At 34.6% G+C, this 18,370-nt stretch overlaps 1 protein-coding gene across 5 annotated transcripts in view; it reads right to left on the bottom strand.

Annotated features, from left to right (window-relative positions):
- Positions 1–18,370, bottom strand: part of DGKB (diacylglycerol kinase beta) — a 681,931-nt gene that overhangs the window by 436,145 nt on the left and 227,416 nt on the right. For 3 of the 5 annotated variants that reach the window (XM_032873966.1, XM_032873985.1, XM_032873975.1), the window contains one exon: positions 2,619–2,651. The exons of the other annotated variants lie outside the window; for them this stretch is intronic. In XM_032873966.1, coding sequence (XP_032729857.1) covers positions 2,619–2,651 — 33 coding nt within the window. The remainder of the gene's footprint in view (positions 1–2,618; positions 2,652–18,370) is intronic. 5 annotated transcript variants of the gene reach the window in all.

The raw sequence follows: 18,370 nt of genomic DNA, 5'->3' as shown, positions 1-18,370 counted from the left end.
AACACTTGGGTATTCTCAATATAAAATCCCTCACCAAAGTGTAAGGGTCACCAAATTCATTGGTGCTTACAAGGGTTATAAGCTCTAAGAAAGCAAGGCTCACGGCTGCAAAGCTGTCCTTTTAATTATTGTGACCTTATTGTGAAATTGGAGTAGTTTTCTGCCAAGAGAAACTAATTCCTTTGGAAAAAATAGCAAAGACTCTAAGTCTATAGGAATCCTTGTAAGTTGCAGCAAAATTTATTATTGCTGTGTAGCAAAGTAGTCTTTGCTCCCTGATTTAAAAAATTAGTAATTCATAGTTTTAAACATAAATATAATAATTGATATAAAGATTTTTCACTTCTTTTTTAATTTAGTTAAGTAAGTGCTTACTAAAAACAGAAACTACTTTCGACAAAGTCTTAAGTATGGGCTTGGGACTCCAAATCCCAACTTTGTCTCTTACTTGCTGGGCAAACTTGGGCAAATTATTTACTATCTTTAAGCCGTCACTTAATTCATCTATAACATGAGGAGATTTGTGTGACGATAAATTGAGAAAACGCAGATAAAAGTATTGGCATAAAATAGGCACTCATTAAATTGCAGTGATTTTTAAAATATAAAAAAGGTATATTGTTATATGTTATCATTAAGTTATCTCGTATATGCTGCTTAAGACCACATGACTTAAAGATGGGTGTTTGAAAAAAGTTCATTTACTTTGTAGCACTTTATGTGCCCACTGGATCACCATAACTGGGGATAAGTGGTGTAATGATCCAGGTGGGGTATTGTGGGGTCGATGGGAGGCAAAAAATTAGACAGAATGACAGCTAGTCTCAAGTACCCAGAAGTACTACTCACCAACTACACCTGGAGATACAATTTGCAGATCCCCAAGTCCTGGTTTTCACACATCACACATGCTGTGAATATTTTCTCTTGGGGTAATTTCATACCCGGTATAAACCACTTAAAAGAGTTCTGTTCTAGAAATCCTGATTGGAAGAATTGAAATTTAGGAATGAGAAGGCCCTTATCAAAAATCTTTTACTGGGGGCTACTTACCGGTGCTATGGTAGTCACTTTATAAATATGTGTGTTTATACATCCCTCAGAGGATGGTGAAAAGTCTAAGTTAATATAAATCAATATATCTTGCCAGAAAAAAAAATCAGTGTAGGAAGACTTCTAATTACTTTGCAGAAGAAATATTTTTTAAAAAAATGAGAAAAGCATATTATGAAAACTATAATTTTGGTTTATTTATTCTACCTATATGATATAGATTATACAGCTAAATATGAGAGACCTACGGAGATTAACCAGTCTAAAAAGAAAACTTCAAATCCCAAATACAGTGCCTATATTCCCTTGATGGGCTATGATCAGGGCAAAAATAAACTCAAACCGCTGAATATACAAAGTTTATTATCTTACACTTAAATAATTAAACTAAGTGATACACTTTCCAACTACCTTTGTTGCTTAAATCTGCAATTCAAAATTTTTATTTTTATAATGACTATGATAATAGTGGTGTCAATGGACTTAAAGCATACAAAAGTTTAATATTTCTCTTAGATTAGCAGCATTATTTTTCAAGCATATCTCCAGTATATTTTTAAGTATATCTCTAATTACAAAATGAACTTTTAAAAAAGTTTTATGAGGCAGTCTACACTGACTCAAAAACTTTTTAGGGGGCAGGGGAGAGAGGCTAATACATTTTTTTGCAATTATATGTTTTCCTCTAAATAAATTCATAGTCTTATATAGTATTCATATATTATAAATAATACTTTTCCTAAGCAAGTGAATTCAAATATTAATCTTAAATTACTTAAATTTAAATTACTTAAATTTAAATTTAAATAAAGATTAAATTATTTAATCTTAAAATTCAATTTTAAGAGAAATAATACCATTTGAACATATCCTTTAAAGATAAAAACAATCGAATAGGACGGGGTCACTGGAAAATGTGGAGGTTTCACTTTGTTAATGCAAAGGTAAAGCTAACACATTACTGAAAATAATTGGTGTGGCAATGCCCACATTTATTTTCAAAATAAAAAAGTCATTTATTCTGTCACTATATTTTCTTCCAATGACTTTCCATATAATGTCATATGCTAAGTGATAAATGCAGACGTACTCTTTTTAAAGTGACAGATGTCTCAAAGTGAAAGAGTTTCTCAACCTACTATCACTGAAAACTGTATTTTAATGGTATAGAGGATTGAACTGTTTGGGTTTTCTGTAAGGTATTTACATTTTAACTTGATAAATAGGAATGATGTTATCCTTATATGCAAGGCAAAACTCTTTGCAAAGTAACTTTCATTTTTCTCTGTATACTGTTTTACATAACTTTTGCTTTCCTAATGTTTGTCACATAAGTAGACTGGAACAGTTTCAAGTCTATCCCATCACGAAAATATCAAGGTCTCCAATTCCAAATACCATAATATGAGGCAAAATAAGCTATACAAACTGATATTAGTATATCACTGATATAGCCACAAATGTTCTTTCTAACATGAGATGTATAATAAACTACAATTCCAAGTGTGAAATATTTTTTGCTTTTTTTTTTTTTTTTTTTTTTTTTTTTTTTTTTGCTTACGCACCTCAGGGACTGAAACTCCTGAAGTGGGCAGATTCTGTTGAAAAAGAGAAGTTCATATTAAAGCTGAAAAAAACAAAAGTCAAACTGAAAACAAAGGCCAATGAAGGTTCTTATATCACTATTCTCCTGTGAAATAAGTGAGTGGATAAATATAAAACACATTTCCTTGTCATGTTTATTCTGCTTAATTTCATTAAATACATGAAGAAATATCTTTTCACAAAGTAAGGAATGCTCCAATACAGAGTGGGTTAGATTGTGAATTACTTATCCAAAATGCAATTTCATCACCCAAAGCAGACTGATCAACATCCTTGGCCAGCTTCACAGACCTCTCTGAAACAACATGGTGGTATTACATTTATATTTTGCAATAAAATCTCATCTCCAAGTTCCATTATCCTTCATAAACCATTCCTACTAATTTGTTAAGTTGCCCAATTACCCGTCCCACTTTTCCATTTTCCAGTCCAACTCTCATTCCTTCCTAAAAATATTCTGTGTCTTTTTGATGGAGACATAGCTTATGGTGTTGGTTTTATTTTGTGATTTTTCTGGAAATAAGAAAAAAAATTCCATTAGTATCAGTAAAAAGTAAAAATACTATTAAATATGTAGAAAAGTTTTACTTGAGAGTAATTAGAAAAAAAACAAAAGAGATGAGGTTAAATACACTGAAGCTGGTCTTTGTGAGAGTGCATCTTCAATTATCCACCACCCCTCCTTTTCTGAGTCACAGTGGGAAGCTTTTTTACTGGCAAGAAACAGAAAAAAAGGTTACCAAATTCCAAAAGTCTATGGGACTCAGAAAAAATCTGGAAAATTGTTGACAAATCACACACATAGTACTAGCCAAAGTTTTCCTATGGTGGGTTGTGTGTGGTGAGGAGAAGTATGAAACCTGAATGTGAAGCTGGGAGTACTTAGACACTTAATGTGTCTCTGAAAAGAAGGGAGTGGTCAGCATTTTCATTTCCTCCCTAGAACTGAGCTACGTGAAGGCGAATCTAAATGGAAGTCCAAGATGGGTCTGAACAATAGGAGAACACAGTTATCTGTGGACTTCCTTATGCCGTATACTGAGATAGATGAAGAAGTAGGCAACTTCGCAGCGACTCAGCATAGAAATGGACCAGAAAGATCAAATGCACCCAAAAGTGGATCAGAAAAAGGAGTCTAGGGCAGCCCTAGAGAAACTTAAAGGGTCCAGGAATGCAACTCGATTTCGAAGATATTTTTATAATATAAGTTTAAAAAATGTTGCAGCTGCACATTTTTCATCAAAGGAAGTCATCAAGTCTGGGAGGATGAACTCGGGTTTACTACCCCATGAACAGGAGAACCTTATGGAAGTAATTGCTATTTCTCAGATGGATTGAAAACAGACTTGATGGAACTTTTCTTGAAAGCTTTCTGATTTCAGTAATGCTCTGGACTTCTGAGTCCAAGTCAGTCTACATAGCACGTGGGGTAATGGGTGGTGGGAAGAACGTGCTAGCTTCAATCTAGGTCACCTCAAATTTTTTGTCAGCTTTCCTATCTTTCTTTCTCAGCTCTAAGTTCAAACTTAGATCTGAATAAACATTTTAAGACATGAATATTGTTCTTCCAACCTTATTATAATATACAAATGTTTCTTCTCCCTCCAATTCAGTTTAAGCATCTTATTCTATGATGCCTTATCCTGTCCTACTCCATGAGTCCAGGAAAGTCCAGAGAATCTCAAGCAACCAAACTAGGATGTTCATCAAACTGTCTCCACGGCATGAGTCACAGATGCTTTTGACTTTGGGAAGAATGAATGCTCACCGTATATACGTCCGTACAGAGCAGTGCAATGGAAAGCCAAGTGATGATTATAGTTGGGAAATGGTTCAGAAAAATAACGAAGCATGATGCAAAAATCTCAAATAGATACTGTCCACCTCACCTCAACCACCAAAAAAATCTATAAAAGACATTTTTGACATATTTTTAAGCATTTGAATAAAGACAGGTAATGACTGATACTATGGAATTATTGTTAATATTCCTAGGTATGATAATAGTATGGTAATTGTATAGAAAACTGTCTTTCATCTTGGAAAATGCCTGCTGACCTATTTAGAGATGTAGTGTCATATCTGCAATCTATCTGCAAAAGGTTGAACATAATAAAATATATATTTCTGCATGTATGATGGCAAAATAATAATATAGGCTGGGGATATATTGGATTCATGTGTCCTGATGTCACAAAAAGCAAAAACCATGCCAACTCAGATAATAAAAATCCCTTTTAAAGTATTCTCCCTCCAAAAGAGACTGTAGGATGAAATTAAAGCCTGGCTGGCACTTTGCTACCACCTGTTTGGAGAACTAGTACCATACGGATACTGTTGTCTGCAGGCTTCTTCCTGCTTAAGGTAGTAGGGATACTGGTCATCTACTGAGAATGAATGATGTTGGCAGAGAGATAGTGATATAAGAAAGCAAGGAAATAGTAGAGAGTTTGCTACTACCTCTCTGAGGATGGGAAAGGAGCTGACAAAGAATGAGTAACAGAATCAAGCAAAATTCAGAGCAAGTGGGGCTAGAAGTCATAAATATGTAAGAAAGCCACCAGCTCAGAAAATTTTCTCCAGCAACACTTTGACGTCTGAGAGCAACACTAAAAATTCATTCCAAGAATAGAAGTGATGAAACAATGTATATACAAGCTCACTTACAATCAAGATGTGTAGGCAAAGAGTGTATATTAAATGAACATGCCCATCAGTGGCCTACCCTCAAGTTACTGTAAGAAAACTATGGTATCTAGGTAAAAGATAAACAAGCAACTCATTACAGAACAAATTCAGATATTATGTTACTTCAACTATACCTTCTGTATATGATTTTCAAATATCAAGGATGAACAGAGTAAATGTTTTAGTTTTTTGAAAATTATCATGAGTGTATAATTCCAAATGTAATATATTTTTAATCGGAATTAATACAGGAACTGTATATTTGTATTTAATCAAATGTGAGGCGTGACTACAGAGGAATGTGATTGATTTTATTTAATCAGTATCACTTTAATATTAAACAGAATACACAGTACAGATAATTAGTTTAAAAGATGCATTTGTCTTCAGGGCACTTATTAAGTTCAACCTAATACCAAAGAATTTTTAAAAATCCTATTACTCTAAAGTATTGAGATCTCTCTTGTCCTCATAGTTTCTAACATGTAATCATTTTAAATTGACAATTTAATCCAAATTGTCATAGGACAAAGAAAAATCTTTGGTGAAGAGATTGTTGGGAGGTTTGAGTTAAAAATATAGCAAGAGCATAATATTCACATTAAAAGGGTCATTAGTTATTTCAAGACTAAAGTAAAATTAACAGAATTATATGCTATACCTATATAGGAATTTTTTTTTAAATTGCTTTTATGTTTATCATCTCATTTAATCCTCCTCTAAGCCAAGATATTCCACTTCTCAGACTGAGAAACTGAAAATCAAAAAGATCAGATAACCAGCCCAAGAAAATAAAGGTAATGACAGAATCCAAATACAGTACTTCCCTTTCCCAAGCTCTATTTATTCAAACAACAAGTTCAATAAGAATTTTTTTCTAACTTTTTCTCTCCATGTCTCTATTTTTTAAAGTGATTTGATAGTATTGCATGGAGCACTGGGTGTGGTACATAAACAATGAATTTTAGAACACTGAAAAAATAAAAATAATCAAATTATCTTAAGACAGTGAACACGGGAAGGATTTAGAGACTACAATATACATCTGTTCTGCCTGAAAAAGGGGCTTGAATGTCAATATGGAGTAATTTAACATAATAACTTCTAGTACAGTGGTAACCTGAAGTGGTCAAAGGAAACTATTCTACATAGCTCTTTCCTTATATGCAATTGGATATCCCTGGCATCAGAAAACAAGGGACGGAAAGTAAAGCTAGTTTGGGAAAAGATCGATTGTCTTCCTATTATGGTAACTGTCAGTCTGAAGGAGAGAAGCTGTTCTCTCACACTTGATGATAAAATGTATCAAGGGCATCCCTACCATCTTTCCCACAGTGAATAAACACATTTGATTTTGGTGAATTTTACTGTCCCATTCCAGATCCATAATTTGTTTAACCTTTTATGATTTTGCAGGTCCTTAAGTGTGTATACCACACATTTGAACACAATATAAATTTTATTTTATTTTTTTAAAGGTTTTATTTATTCATTTGAGAGAGAGACAGAGCACAACCAGGAAAGGCAGAGGGAGAGTAGACTCCCTGCTGAGCTGGGAGCCTATATGGGGCTTAATCCTAGGACGTGGATAGCATTACCTGAGGCAAAGGCAGACACTTAACCATCTGAACCACCCAGATGCCCCACAAAACAAATTTTAAAAAGGAAGTGAGACTGAAATAATTTTTATGCTACAAGTAATTTTTATTTTTTTAAAAGATTTTATTTATTTATTCGACAGATCACAATTAGGCAGAGAGGCAGGCAGGGATAGGGGGAGGGGAGCAGTCTCCCCACTGAGCAGAGAGCAGATGCGGGGGCTCGATCCAGGACCCTGAGATCATGACCTAAGCTGAAAGCAGAGGATTAACCCACTGAGCCACCCAGGCGCCCCAGCTACAAATAATTTTTATAACCAATGATTATTTCAATGTATGGCAAGTCTTTCAATTAGAAGGATCATTTTTTTTTTTCAGCAGCACTTTGACATACTTAATTAAAATGTAACTACCAAAAATAAAATATTTTAGAAGAACACATATAGGACACCTGGGTGGCTCAGTCTGTTAAGCAGCTGCCTTTGGCTCAGGTCCCAGAGTCCTGGAATCAAGTACTGCATCTACTGCATCAGGCTCCTTGCTCAGTGGCGAGCCTGCTTCTCCCTCTGTCTGCCTTTCCCCCTGTTTGTGCCCACTCGCGCATGCGCGCTCTCTCTCTCTCTCTGACAAATAAAGAAAATCTTTAGATAAAGGAAGGTACACATAATTTTAATTCAGTGTCCCTTGACTAACCACTTCTCAATTGAGCCAAATTTTTAAGCTTGCACCAAGATAAATTTAATGGTAAGAATATTTTTAATTGAGATAATTTCATTACCCTTATAATTTTAATTGTTCACAAGAATGTCTGATCTTATGCTTGTAAATGTGATTGTTTACACATATTTAGAGTTTAGTTCAGAAGATTTTGCACAGAAGGGATTGTGAGGCTCCCTCCTTAATGGCTCCCCCAGTATACATGCATGTTTGTGTCTAGAAAGGAAAGACTCTGAGCCTTCAGGGAAAGTACACTTAGTGTAATGGATATTCGGAAATCAAGGGGCACCAAATGGTAAATGTATATTTATGAAGATATCCAAGTTTCAAAGATAGATTTCTACATGTAATAGCAATCAGCAACAACTAAACCTTTCTAATGTTGTTTTTATTGTTATTGTCTTGTGTACTTGACTAGCTAGTGAAATAAAACCATTAGAAATGTTAGCCTACTTGGTTAGGACTCATAAAAATCATCAGAAGCCCATATGGTTGGTTCTTTAATTTCTTTTTAGCTCTGAACCATAGTAAGAATATGTGCATACATACTGGTAAAATAATTTTGCAAAGACCACCTACCTTGTATGCCCCATTCTCTGATATATTCTATTCTTTTCTCTCTTCATTTCTATTTCTCCTCTAATGGCTATTTTTTTCCCCCATTCCTTCTTGAAATGCTGATCTAGATCCCCTAACTGAATTCATGGTTCGCCAATTATTGGGGAATGCAGCATGAACACCAAAAATGAGTTTAGAACATGGAATTGGGGTAGGGTGTGTATTGCTTGTGCCACCTGCATGTTGTGTGACTTTAGGTAAATTTCTTCAGTATCTTTCTGCTTCACTTTCCTCACATGTCCAGTGAGCATGATTACAATAGCTACGGTTAGGATTAAAAGGGTATTAACAAATTTAAGTTTCCAATAAATAGGAACTATTTTATTAACTTTAAAACCTCAAAGATTCCCTTAGCTTTTTCTGCCTGCCTAGAGCTCAGTGAAAAAGGACTAATCACCCTTTCTTCATCTGATACTATGTTTGTTGCTTATAAGTAGATGGAACCAATGGAACCAGCAGATTGATTTATTTGTTTGTTTATTTATTTATTTTTAATGAAACATATATGTTAGGACTGTTACAGGAGAGAGAAAGAAGGACAGATGCGAGAGGGGTGAAAAGAGATCTAAGAGCGAAAACAACACAGGAAAAGGAGAGGGGGACCGGAAGAGGCTAAAAAAAAAAAAGAAAAGAAAAGAAAAGAAGAACAAAGTCTTCCTTCTTTGCTATACTCCTCAATCCTCAAATAGACCATGGGCATCAAATGACCTCTACCATTTTGAAGATGAATGTCCTTTCATTCAAATAAAACAATGACACTGAGTAAAGGAAAAATGGAAGCTGATATTTAGAGCATGGCTTTAATGTTTATTTGTTTAAGATTTATTTATTCAAGAGAGAGCGAGTGTGCAGCACTCTCCTGTGAGTGGGGAGAGGGGCAGAGAGAGAGGGGAAGAATCCTCAGGCAGACTTCCTGCTGAGTGCAAAGCCTGACCCAGGACTTGATCATGACCTGAGTTGAAATCAAGAGTTGGCCACTTAACTGACTGAGTTCCCAGACACCCCATGGCTTTGCATTTATTTGAAGTTTTGCAAAACCCTTAAACATCAGATTCAACCACCTTCAAAATACATTTCAGGATGAAAGCACATGTCTTACTGACTGTTAATTTGTGTCAGATAATTCTTTAGAACTCTTACTCTACATAATGGTAATTAATACATACCTATGTAAGTACGTATGTGTACACATGATTCTGTTTGTGAGTTTGGGACAGGGATCTAAGTGCAGTTGGTGGTTTTAAATAAAAACGGACTCTTAAAAAAATTACACCTAATATAATAAATTAATATCTATTGAATTTAATGTGAATAAAATAGACCAGTAATACTTCCTGTTATGACTATTCTTTTCCTCAACACTATCTCATTCTCAAAATGTATCACTGTGGCTTTCTAAAATACAGAAGAATCACCGCAGATAGTGAAAGAATATTGATAATAATATTTAGAGTTAAAGCATTAGGCTGCTAAGTTTTCCTTTTCATCAATCTTGGAAAAGACCTCGAATTAAAAAACAAACAAGTTATAATGAAATTTGTTCTTATCCTTTGCCCCTCTAAATATCCACTGAACTCACACCAAAGCATTTTCTAACTAGGTTAAAGTCCAATTCTGCACTCACATTAGGCTAAGATTCAATTGAGTTAAAATTTTACACTGACTGCCAGTCAACCTTATCATGAACTTTCATTATGTGCATGTAATTAATTGGGTCCAACGAACAATATCAGTACTGAGTTATAGACTCTTTTCCCCCGACCATATAATTAGAATATAATTACCCACAGGATATCAGAATGATGCAAAACCTTTCCTCTAAATGCGCCCTCATTAGGAAACAAGTCTCAATGTACATTTATTCAATCAGTGTGAATTAATTAAAATGTTACTGAAATAAAAGAGGGCAGCAATAAGGAGTATCTGACATCTATTAAGAGACTATCACTTGAGATCTGCATGCACAGTTTATATTTAAACCCATTTAGCTCAAGTAGGAGCTTGACCATGTAATGTTACATACATCCAGCATACTAGGAAATCTGAGTAAATGAATCAGTGTGTGTTACTGTTTTTGAAAAGAACATAATACTCGATGCACACAAAATCTGAAAGGGCCTGAGTAGGATTCTAGAGACCCCTTTATTCCCTGATGAGTCCATAAAGATGTTATGATTACGTAGTGGTGGACAGAAATCATGTGTAACTCCAAGTATCCAGAAAAAGACCCGTTCATCCCACACTTTTCTACTACAAATCTAGCATAATTGTTTTGATATGGCTTAGGAGATGATGGTCAGAAAACCTAGACTTACCAAAGAACTAATTTTTTTTTAATAAAGAAAATAACTTCCATTATTTAAGGTAGCTCAAGGTATTTCAATAGCGTATTTCCTTTAAGCAGAACATTCACATGCACCTAAGACTATATTCTTTTTAAGAGGAGCCATAATATAACGTATTCAGATTATATAAAACATGGGGAAAACAGTAATTGCATAAAGAAGCCAAAGGACATAACTGCATATCCCACAAGAAGCTGATTCATGGAAGAACATTCTTCTTAATTCTTGGTTTCTCTAGTAGCCGGCATACTGTCATATGCAATAGAAGATTACTGAATAAACTAACAAATTAATAACCCTAATACAAAGGAATACTCACCAGTATTAAAGAATAGTTATCACGAACAGTTAGCAAAAATTTTAAAAAGCTACATGTAATATTTAAAGTAAGATATACAGAGATCTTCAAGCTTTTTATGTTATCACATAATTCCTCTCAGTTTTAGCTTCAGAAGTCGTTTCTGTAAAACTTTGTTCTGATAATCAATATCTGGCATTCATTCTTATATATAAACAAGCGCCAGTTTAAAATGGAAATACCCATGAGCACTAACATAAATAAGGCTATTTACAAATTACTCCTTTTCATATGTTCTTTAGGAACAAACTCTAATCAGTTCTTATTATTACTTTTAAAAAAATATATTAACTCCATAAGACCATACATATTTTTAAGTATTCTGATGCATGGTATATTTACAAAACAGTATAATGTTCTATTCAGGTAGTAGACTGGTTTTGGTAGAGACCAACATATGAAAGAAATAATGAACTCACTCTAAGTAAGAAGGAGATTGTCTCACACAGGCCTGCTTTATTTTTAACATAAAAACTTCTGTAGAATTTCAGTGACAAAGACATGCCGCTGCTATGATTTCTTCCTGAAAATGTTGTTATTTGAGTAACATTGAGTAATCACCACATTAAAAAAAAAATCTTACTAATAGAATAGGAACAATTTTAAAGTTCCATTTCGTAGTAAACATCAATTTTCATTTTCTGAGCTGAGAATGAATATTTATTATATTTTACATGGACTACTGTATTGCTTCAACTGTATTTTTAAAAATAAGATTTTAAATGTAATTTGACATCCAGAGAAAAATGTCTTGATTCTCCTCAGAATTCTGAAATGTTCCCTTTAAACTCTCTGCCTGCAATGCCACTTTATTTTAAATATTAGGCATTTCACAGTACCATCTATTGGATATTTTACATAACTACAATAACATAACAATCACAAGTTTTCTGAAATTTAGTAATAATTACAATACTTCAAGTGCCACTCCAGAAACTAAACATAATACTCATTAGACATCTACTAATATTACCTCATCTTCACATACTTTAAACTGAATTTTATTAGCTTGTAACAGTAAGATCTAATTACCATGTGTTATGAATGATTTCTAAGAATAAGCTTCCCTGTCACATACCCATTTTAATATGTTATTGGATATTTATGTCACTATCGGATGTATTTTCTTCTCGACTCAAGAGAAATTGAAAACTGATGGGGATAAAAACAGACAACTGATTGTTATTCATTAATTCAGTAAATATTTGTTGCTCATCTACTATTTGTCACAATGAATTAGGTGCTAGAGATAAAGAGATCTACCCTTTCATGTGAGCAATGAGAGTGATGGCAGGGGGGTCAGTGAGCACAGGGAACAGCTTCACAGGAAACAACTCAAGTTCAGCTCCTGGTGTGACCTTGAGGCCTCTGTGGGACATCCAAGAGGAAACTCACAAGGTGAAGCTGAGTATTTGGATCTTGAGAGGTCAGAGAGAACAAGCTTACACAGACATATTCAAAAGTGGTAGCTGAGGGCACCTGAGTGACTCAATGGGTTAAGCCTCTGCCTTCGGCTCAGGTCATTGATCTCAGGGTCCTGGGACTGAGCCCCACATTGGGCTCCCTTCTCGGTGGAGAGTCTGCTTCCCCCTTTCTCTCTGCCTGCCACTCTGCCTACATGTGGTCTCTCTCTCTCTGTCAAATAAATAAATAAAATCTTTAAAAAAAAAAGGGGGGGTAGCTGGAGTCATGGAATTGGATGAGATAATCTACAGTGAGCATAATGGCATAAGTATATAGTTAAAAATGGAAACATAATTAAGAGAATAGAAGGAGGGCTGGGGGGGTGCCTGGGTGGCTCAGTGGGTTAAGCCACTGCCTTCGGCTCAGGTCATGATCTCAGGGTCCTGGGATCAAGTCCCGCATGGGGCTCTTTGCTCAGCAGGGAGCCTGCTTCCCTCTCTCTCTCTGCCTGCCTCTCCATCTACATGTGATTTTTCTCTGTCAAATAAATTAAAAAAAAAAAAAAGAAGAAGAAGAAGGAGGGCTAGGAATTGAGCAATATGGATTGAGTGTGACGAGAGGCAGAATAAAATCGAGTAGAAACGTGTGAGGTGAGTGTCATGATACAAGAACAGAGCACCTAAAATACTGTCAATGCTGCAGGGGATTCAAAAAAGAGGATTCTTGGAAAGGGGGTCTAGTGGATGTTTTTGGTACCCCAACGCAGATTCTTTGTCACCTAGCCAGAGAACCTATCCCCAACTGCTATGAGTGTAGACTGTTGAGAATTCCTAATTGTAACATTTTCTGAATTTATCCTTTACTCCAGGAGCAGGCTGTCTGAGGAGCAAGCACTTCTTATCCTAGAGGAAGCCACAGCTAATGAATAACTGATCTGAGTTAGAAAAAGCCAACCCCTTGTCTTAAGTTAAGAACAGCCTTATGGTATGATTTTATGCCAGAGCTCTCAGGGCTCAGGCCAAGGTTTACTCTCTTCTTATAACCACTTTCTTGCACAAAGTCCCCTTCTTCTCCTGCTTCCTCCATCCCTTACAGATGGTTTTATAAAGAAACATTCCGAATGGATCAGGAAGATGTGGTCCATATACACTATGGAGTATTATGCCTCCATCAGAAAGGATGAATACCCAACTCTTGTAGCAACATGGACGGGTCTGGAAGAGATTATGCTGAGTGAAATAAGTCAAGCAGAGAGAGTCAATTATCATATGGTTTCACTTATTTGTGGAGCATAACAAATAGCATGGAGGACAAGGGGATTTAGAGAGGAGAAGAGAGTTGGGGGAAATTGGAAGGGGAGCTGAACCATGAGAGACTATGGACTCTGAAAAACAATCTGAGGTGTTTGAAGCGGCGGGGGGTGGGAGGTTGGGGGAACCAGGTGGTGGGTATTGGAGAGGGCACGGATTGCATGGAGTACTGGGTGTAGCGGAAAAACAATGAATACTGTTATGCTGGAAAGAAAAAGAAAGAAAGAAAGAAAGAATGAAAGAAGGAAAGAAAGAAAGGAAGGAAGGAAGGAAGGAAGGAAGGAAGGAAGGAAGGAAGGAAAGAAAAGAAAGAAAGGAAGGAGGGAAGAAAGAAAGAAAGAAAGAAAAGAAAGAAAGAAAAAGAAAGAAAGAAAGAAAGAAAAAGAAAGGAAGGAAGGAAGGAAGGAAGGAAAGAAAAGAAAGAAAGAAAGAAAGGAAGGAGGGAAGAAAGAAAGAAAGAAAGAAAGAAAGAAAGAAAGAAAGAAAGAAAGAAAGAAAAGAAAAAGAAACATTCCTCCCTCTATAAATCACAAACACCCAAGCCCCCGGTTCATGCTCTGCTCCTTGGGAATCCGTCCAAAAAGACCATCACTGGATTTGGGATGAATAGCAAGAATAGTCTTCCACATATTTTATAATCAGGAATGAGAACACTGTGAGTTGAGGTAGAAGAAGGAGGAAAATCTGACACAGTGAGTGTATCTTCACAGCTGCATAGAGTTATGGCTACGTTAAGAAGCAGACGAGTTCAGATCCATATACAAATACAGAAAAACAGAAAATAACAGCTATCCTTCTGGTATGAGTTCAAGGGCAGACATTATCACTAAGAGTAGGAACAAAGAAGTTCCAGTGCTGGACTCAGATCATGGTGCTGTCCAAAGCTACCTATCACAAGCATGTTAGGTGACACCTTATTTGAGGGTTTCAACTGTAAATTAGTGAGTCAATATATTATTACATATGGTGACAAAGGCCAAGAAAGGAGAAAAATGGGGAGAAAGAGAAACAGAAAGTGCTAGAATGAAAAAAGAAAGAAAGAAAGAAAGAAAGATAGAAAAAAGAGAGAAAGAAAGAAACTGGAGGGATACAGGCATTAGTGACTCAAGGATATTGGAGTAATGGTAACCAAATGGAAGAATTCAAGAATATTTGAGGTTGGGGTGAAACAGGAATAATATTTTATGGAATAGAATATGGTGTGGTGAGCTGTATTCCTATAAGATGTGGGTTTCCTTAGGCAAGTAAGGCCAAATAGGTCAAAGCTTCTGTGAGCATTAGCAACAGAATTTGAAATGATATATTTTACCACCTAGGCTGGAAGGCAAGGAGTATGGCAGCCTCAAAAGAACTAAACAATCCTTCTTCTATAGAAAGGGGAAATGCAGGTTGAACTAAGAAAAAAAGACAAGAGTGTCAAAAATCACTGCATTGTGCATTAAATTGGTGTACAGACGAAACATTTTAAAGGAATCAATTCTTGTTCAGGTTTCACGTTGAAAGTTGAGAATAGAGAAGTTATATTTAATAGTAAAACAGAGAAAAGCATGCATATAAATACTTTATGATCACCGCCACTTCACCTGGAATCATTAAAACCATAGGTTACCTCTGCAAGGTAGAATTTACCCTTAAATGTCTAGTGGTGAAGGGATCTGATTTTAATTGCACTCAAAGTTTAAAAGTTAGAAGACAGAAATGGTTTAAAGTATTTATTTCTACTGTAATGCAGTTAGTTCTGGATATTTGCCCTGCCCTAACCCCAATCTTGCTTTGGAGGGCACAAGCAGAAAAATACCAATACACAGGTTCACATATCTGGGAGCATCTATAAATGCCACACTCCATGGCAATCATGTCTTACTGAGTAGAAAATGTATGATCTCTAACTTGTTTTAATTTTTCTTAATTATTGGTAAGAGTTAAGTTTTTAAATTATTTTGTAGTTATTTCCATTAATTCTACAAAACAAGGGTTTTTTGTTGTTGTTATAATGCTTATGTTTGCCTTGATTTGTGAGCTTTGGTCTTTACCATTTTTATTTATTTTTTTCTTTCTTTACCACTTAAAAAAATTTTTGATTGGTCAAGTCTGTCAACATTTTCTTTAACCTTTTCCTTTTAGGAAAAAGATAAAAAGGCAAAAAAAATCTTTTTAAAGGGCAAAAATAAATCTTTAATCTATGTTTGATTTATTTTGGAATAGGTATAAAGTGGAATTTATCTTAATTTGGTTTCCCATATGGCTATGCAGTGATCCCAACACCACCGATTCCCACTATCGCCCTCCAGATTAAATATATGGCCTCCATCATACACTACATTACTACATATTAGTGTACTATGTTTTAGACTTTCTACTAGGTCCTCATAACTTCTAGAGCCACTATGACATTATTTGGATCACTGTGTCTTTAATAAGCATAATTTTAAGGTTTGTTAAAAACAAGTCCTTCCTGGGGCACCTGGGTGGCTCAGATGGTTAAACAGCTGTCTTCAGCTCAAGTCATGATGTCAGGGTCCTAGCATAGAGACTCATATTGGGCTCCCTACTCAGTTTGGAGTCTGCTTCTCCCTCTCTCTCTGCTTCTCTCTCACTTGAGCTTTCTCTCTCTCTAATAAATGAATAAAATCTTAAAAAAAAAAAAGGTCTTCCTTACTATTGCTTATGGCTTTATGAATTTATAATGTATTTGTGCATATTTATTCTTCCAGGCAAACTGTGGAATCATTTTGCCAAGCAAAAAATAAATAAATATTATATGGGAATTGCATTAAATAGATGAGTGAATTTGAAGAAATGTCAGTTCTTTTTAGCATAATTCTATTTTCTTCAGTATACTTAGACTTAAGAAAATATTTTAATTTTTTATTTAGGGATAGCATCTTTGCACTAAACGAGATTTTCTTAATCCACTCCGTCAAATCACTGAGGCAGTTCTCTTCAGAAGTTGATTCTTCCATATATAGACACTGGTTTCTTTTTGGTTTCTCCTAAGGTATTTTTTTTCTCTCTATGTCGTTTCTTAACCTTGTAGTTACTCCTTTTAGATCAATATATTATAAAACAGATGTTTCCTTTAGTATTCTTGATCATGTAAAACAATTGCTGTTAATATTTTCTTCTGCTCAATATAATAAATCTTCACATATGACATCGATGTAACTTCCAACTACTACGCTTCTTTCTTTTTCCTTATGGCAGAATTACTACTATTTTATTTTGGCAACAGGTAGATTTCTTAATACTAAAATGCACTTTGGCCATAAGCCATCCATCTGCATTGACAGTTATTATAAAAAAGAGAAACCAAAGGAAATAAACATTACTATGATTATAGCAATATCGTTGAGCCGTTGTGCCCTCTGATACAATTTGGTATGAAAGAAATTAATCTCAGATCTCAGAAACAACAGTAACAACAAAAAGTGTTTCCGCTAAGTGGATGATTTGTTTTTATGTTGTGAAAACTGTCAAGACTGTATTTCCCCTCTTTTCATAAGGCTACTAAGAAACTCAGCGACAAATTTGCAAACTACCTCTGTCAACTTTTTTAGGATATTAGTGACATGAATTTCTAAGTCTAATTTGATTTCCGTATACATTTATTGTGTTGGATTGCTGCATACTTATATAAGCTGCTTTGAATGTTATTGGCAGTAAGCTGTAGAATAACTTAATTCATTAATAGATAATTGCATATCCTCACTTTTGAAACAGGTACATAAAAGACATTCTTTACTTTGCTTCAGCCTGTTTCCTAGATTTTAGCTATCAAATATTTTTATCCTTCTTTAGATAATGCTTATTTTTTTGCCTACATGATTTAGATTTCCAATTAATTTTCAATTAATTGAACTCCCAGTTTATGTCATATCAGTCTTTCATTTTTACTTTTCTATAAATCATGACAAAATTAACAAACTCCAAGTTTGTTTCCTTAAAAAAAATTATTATAATTTGCTCTGGGTACAGCTACATGTTAGGCATAAAATATCAGAGAAATATGGAAAAACATCTTTGCAGCCCTATTTAAAAAAAAACAAAAAACTAAAAATAGTATTTTAGAATCCTAACAATAGAACTCTATCATACTCATTTAGGTAGAAACAAATATAATTTGCCACAATATAATGAATTTTTTCTTCTAGATTAGACCTTATTTGTAAGTATACATATACTATAATATATAGCCTAAGCTACTACAAAGATGGGTTCTTTGGAAACCACTAAAATCAATCTAAGACAATGTAACAGATAAATGGTTCATCTCACAAGTGTAGATGATGGGATCATCACTTAGTGTGCAAGGTCTTTTCCCCTTTCTTATCCTATGTACCTTTAAAATATACATACATGAAGACTCTGTCCATCCAAAAATGGATGTACACGTATATTATAAACATCCTAGAGCTTTAGTGCTTAAATGTGTTCCTCACTGAAATTTGAGTCAGAAAACCATTGGCAAAAAAATGTAGGAATGTTCAGAATTTAATTCTATATATTTTTAAAATAAATAAATAAAAAGCAGCTATCTTTTTATGAATAATAACTTAAAAATGAGTCCGAGTTAGATTTTCAAAGTATGGAAAAAATTAGATTCTTTTTTGCCTATCATTATGATGATGACAATTATGAATTGATCTATAATGAATATTAATTAAATGAATATTA

The sequence above is a fragment of the Lontra canadensis genome, unplaced genomic scaffold, assembly GCF_010015895.1.
Source record: "Lontra canadensis isolate GAN:19392208 unplaced genomic scaffold, GSC_riverotter_1.0 scaffold2, whole genome shotgun sequence".
In the NCBI taxonomy this organism is placed as follows: Eukaryota; Metazoa; Chordata; class Mammalia; order Carnivora; family Mustelidae; genus Lontra; species Lontra canadensis.
This window is presented reverse-complemented; position numbering and strand designations above follow the sequence as displayed.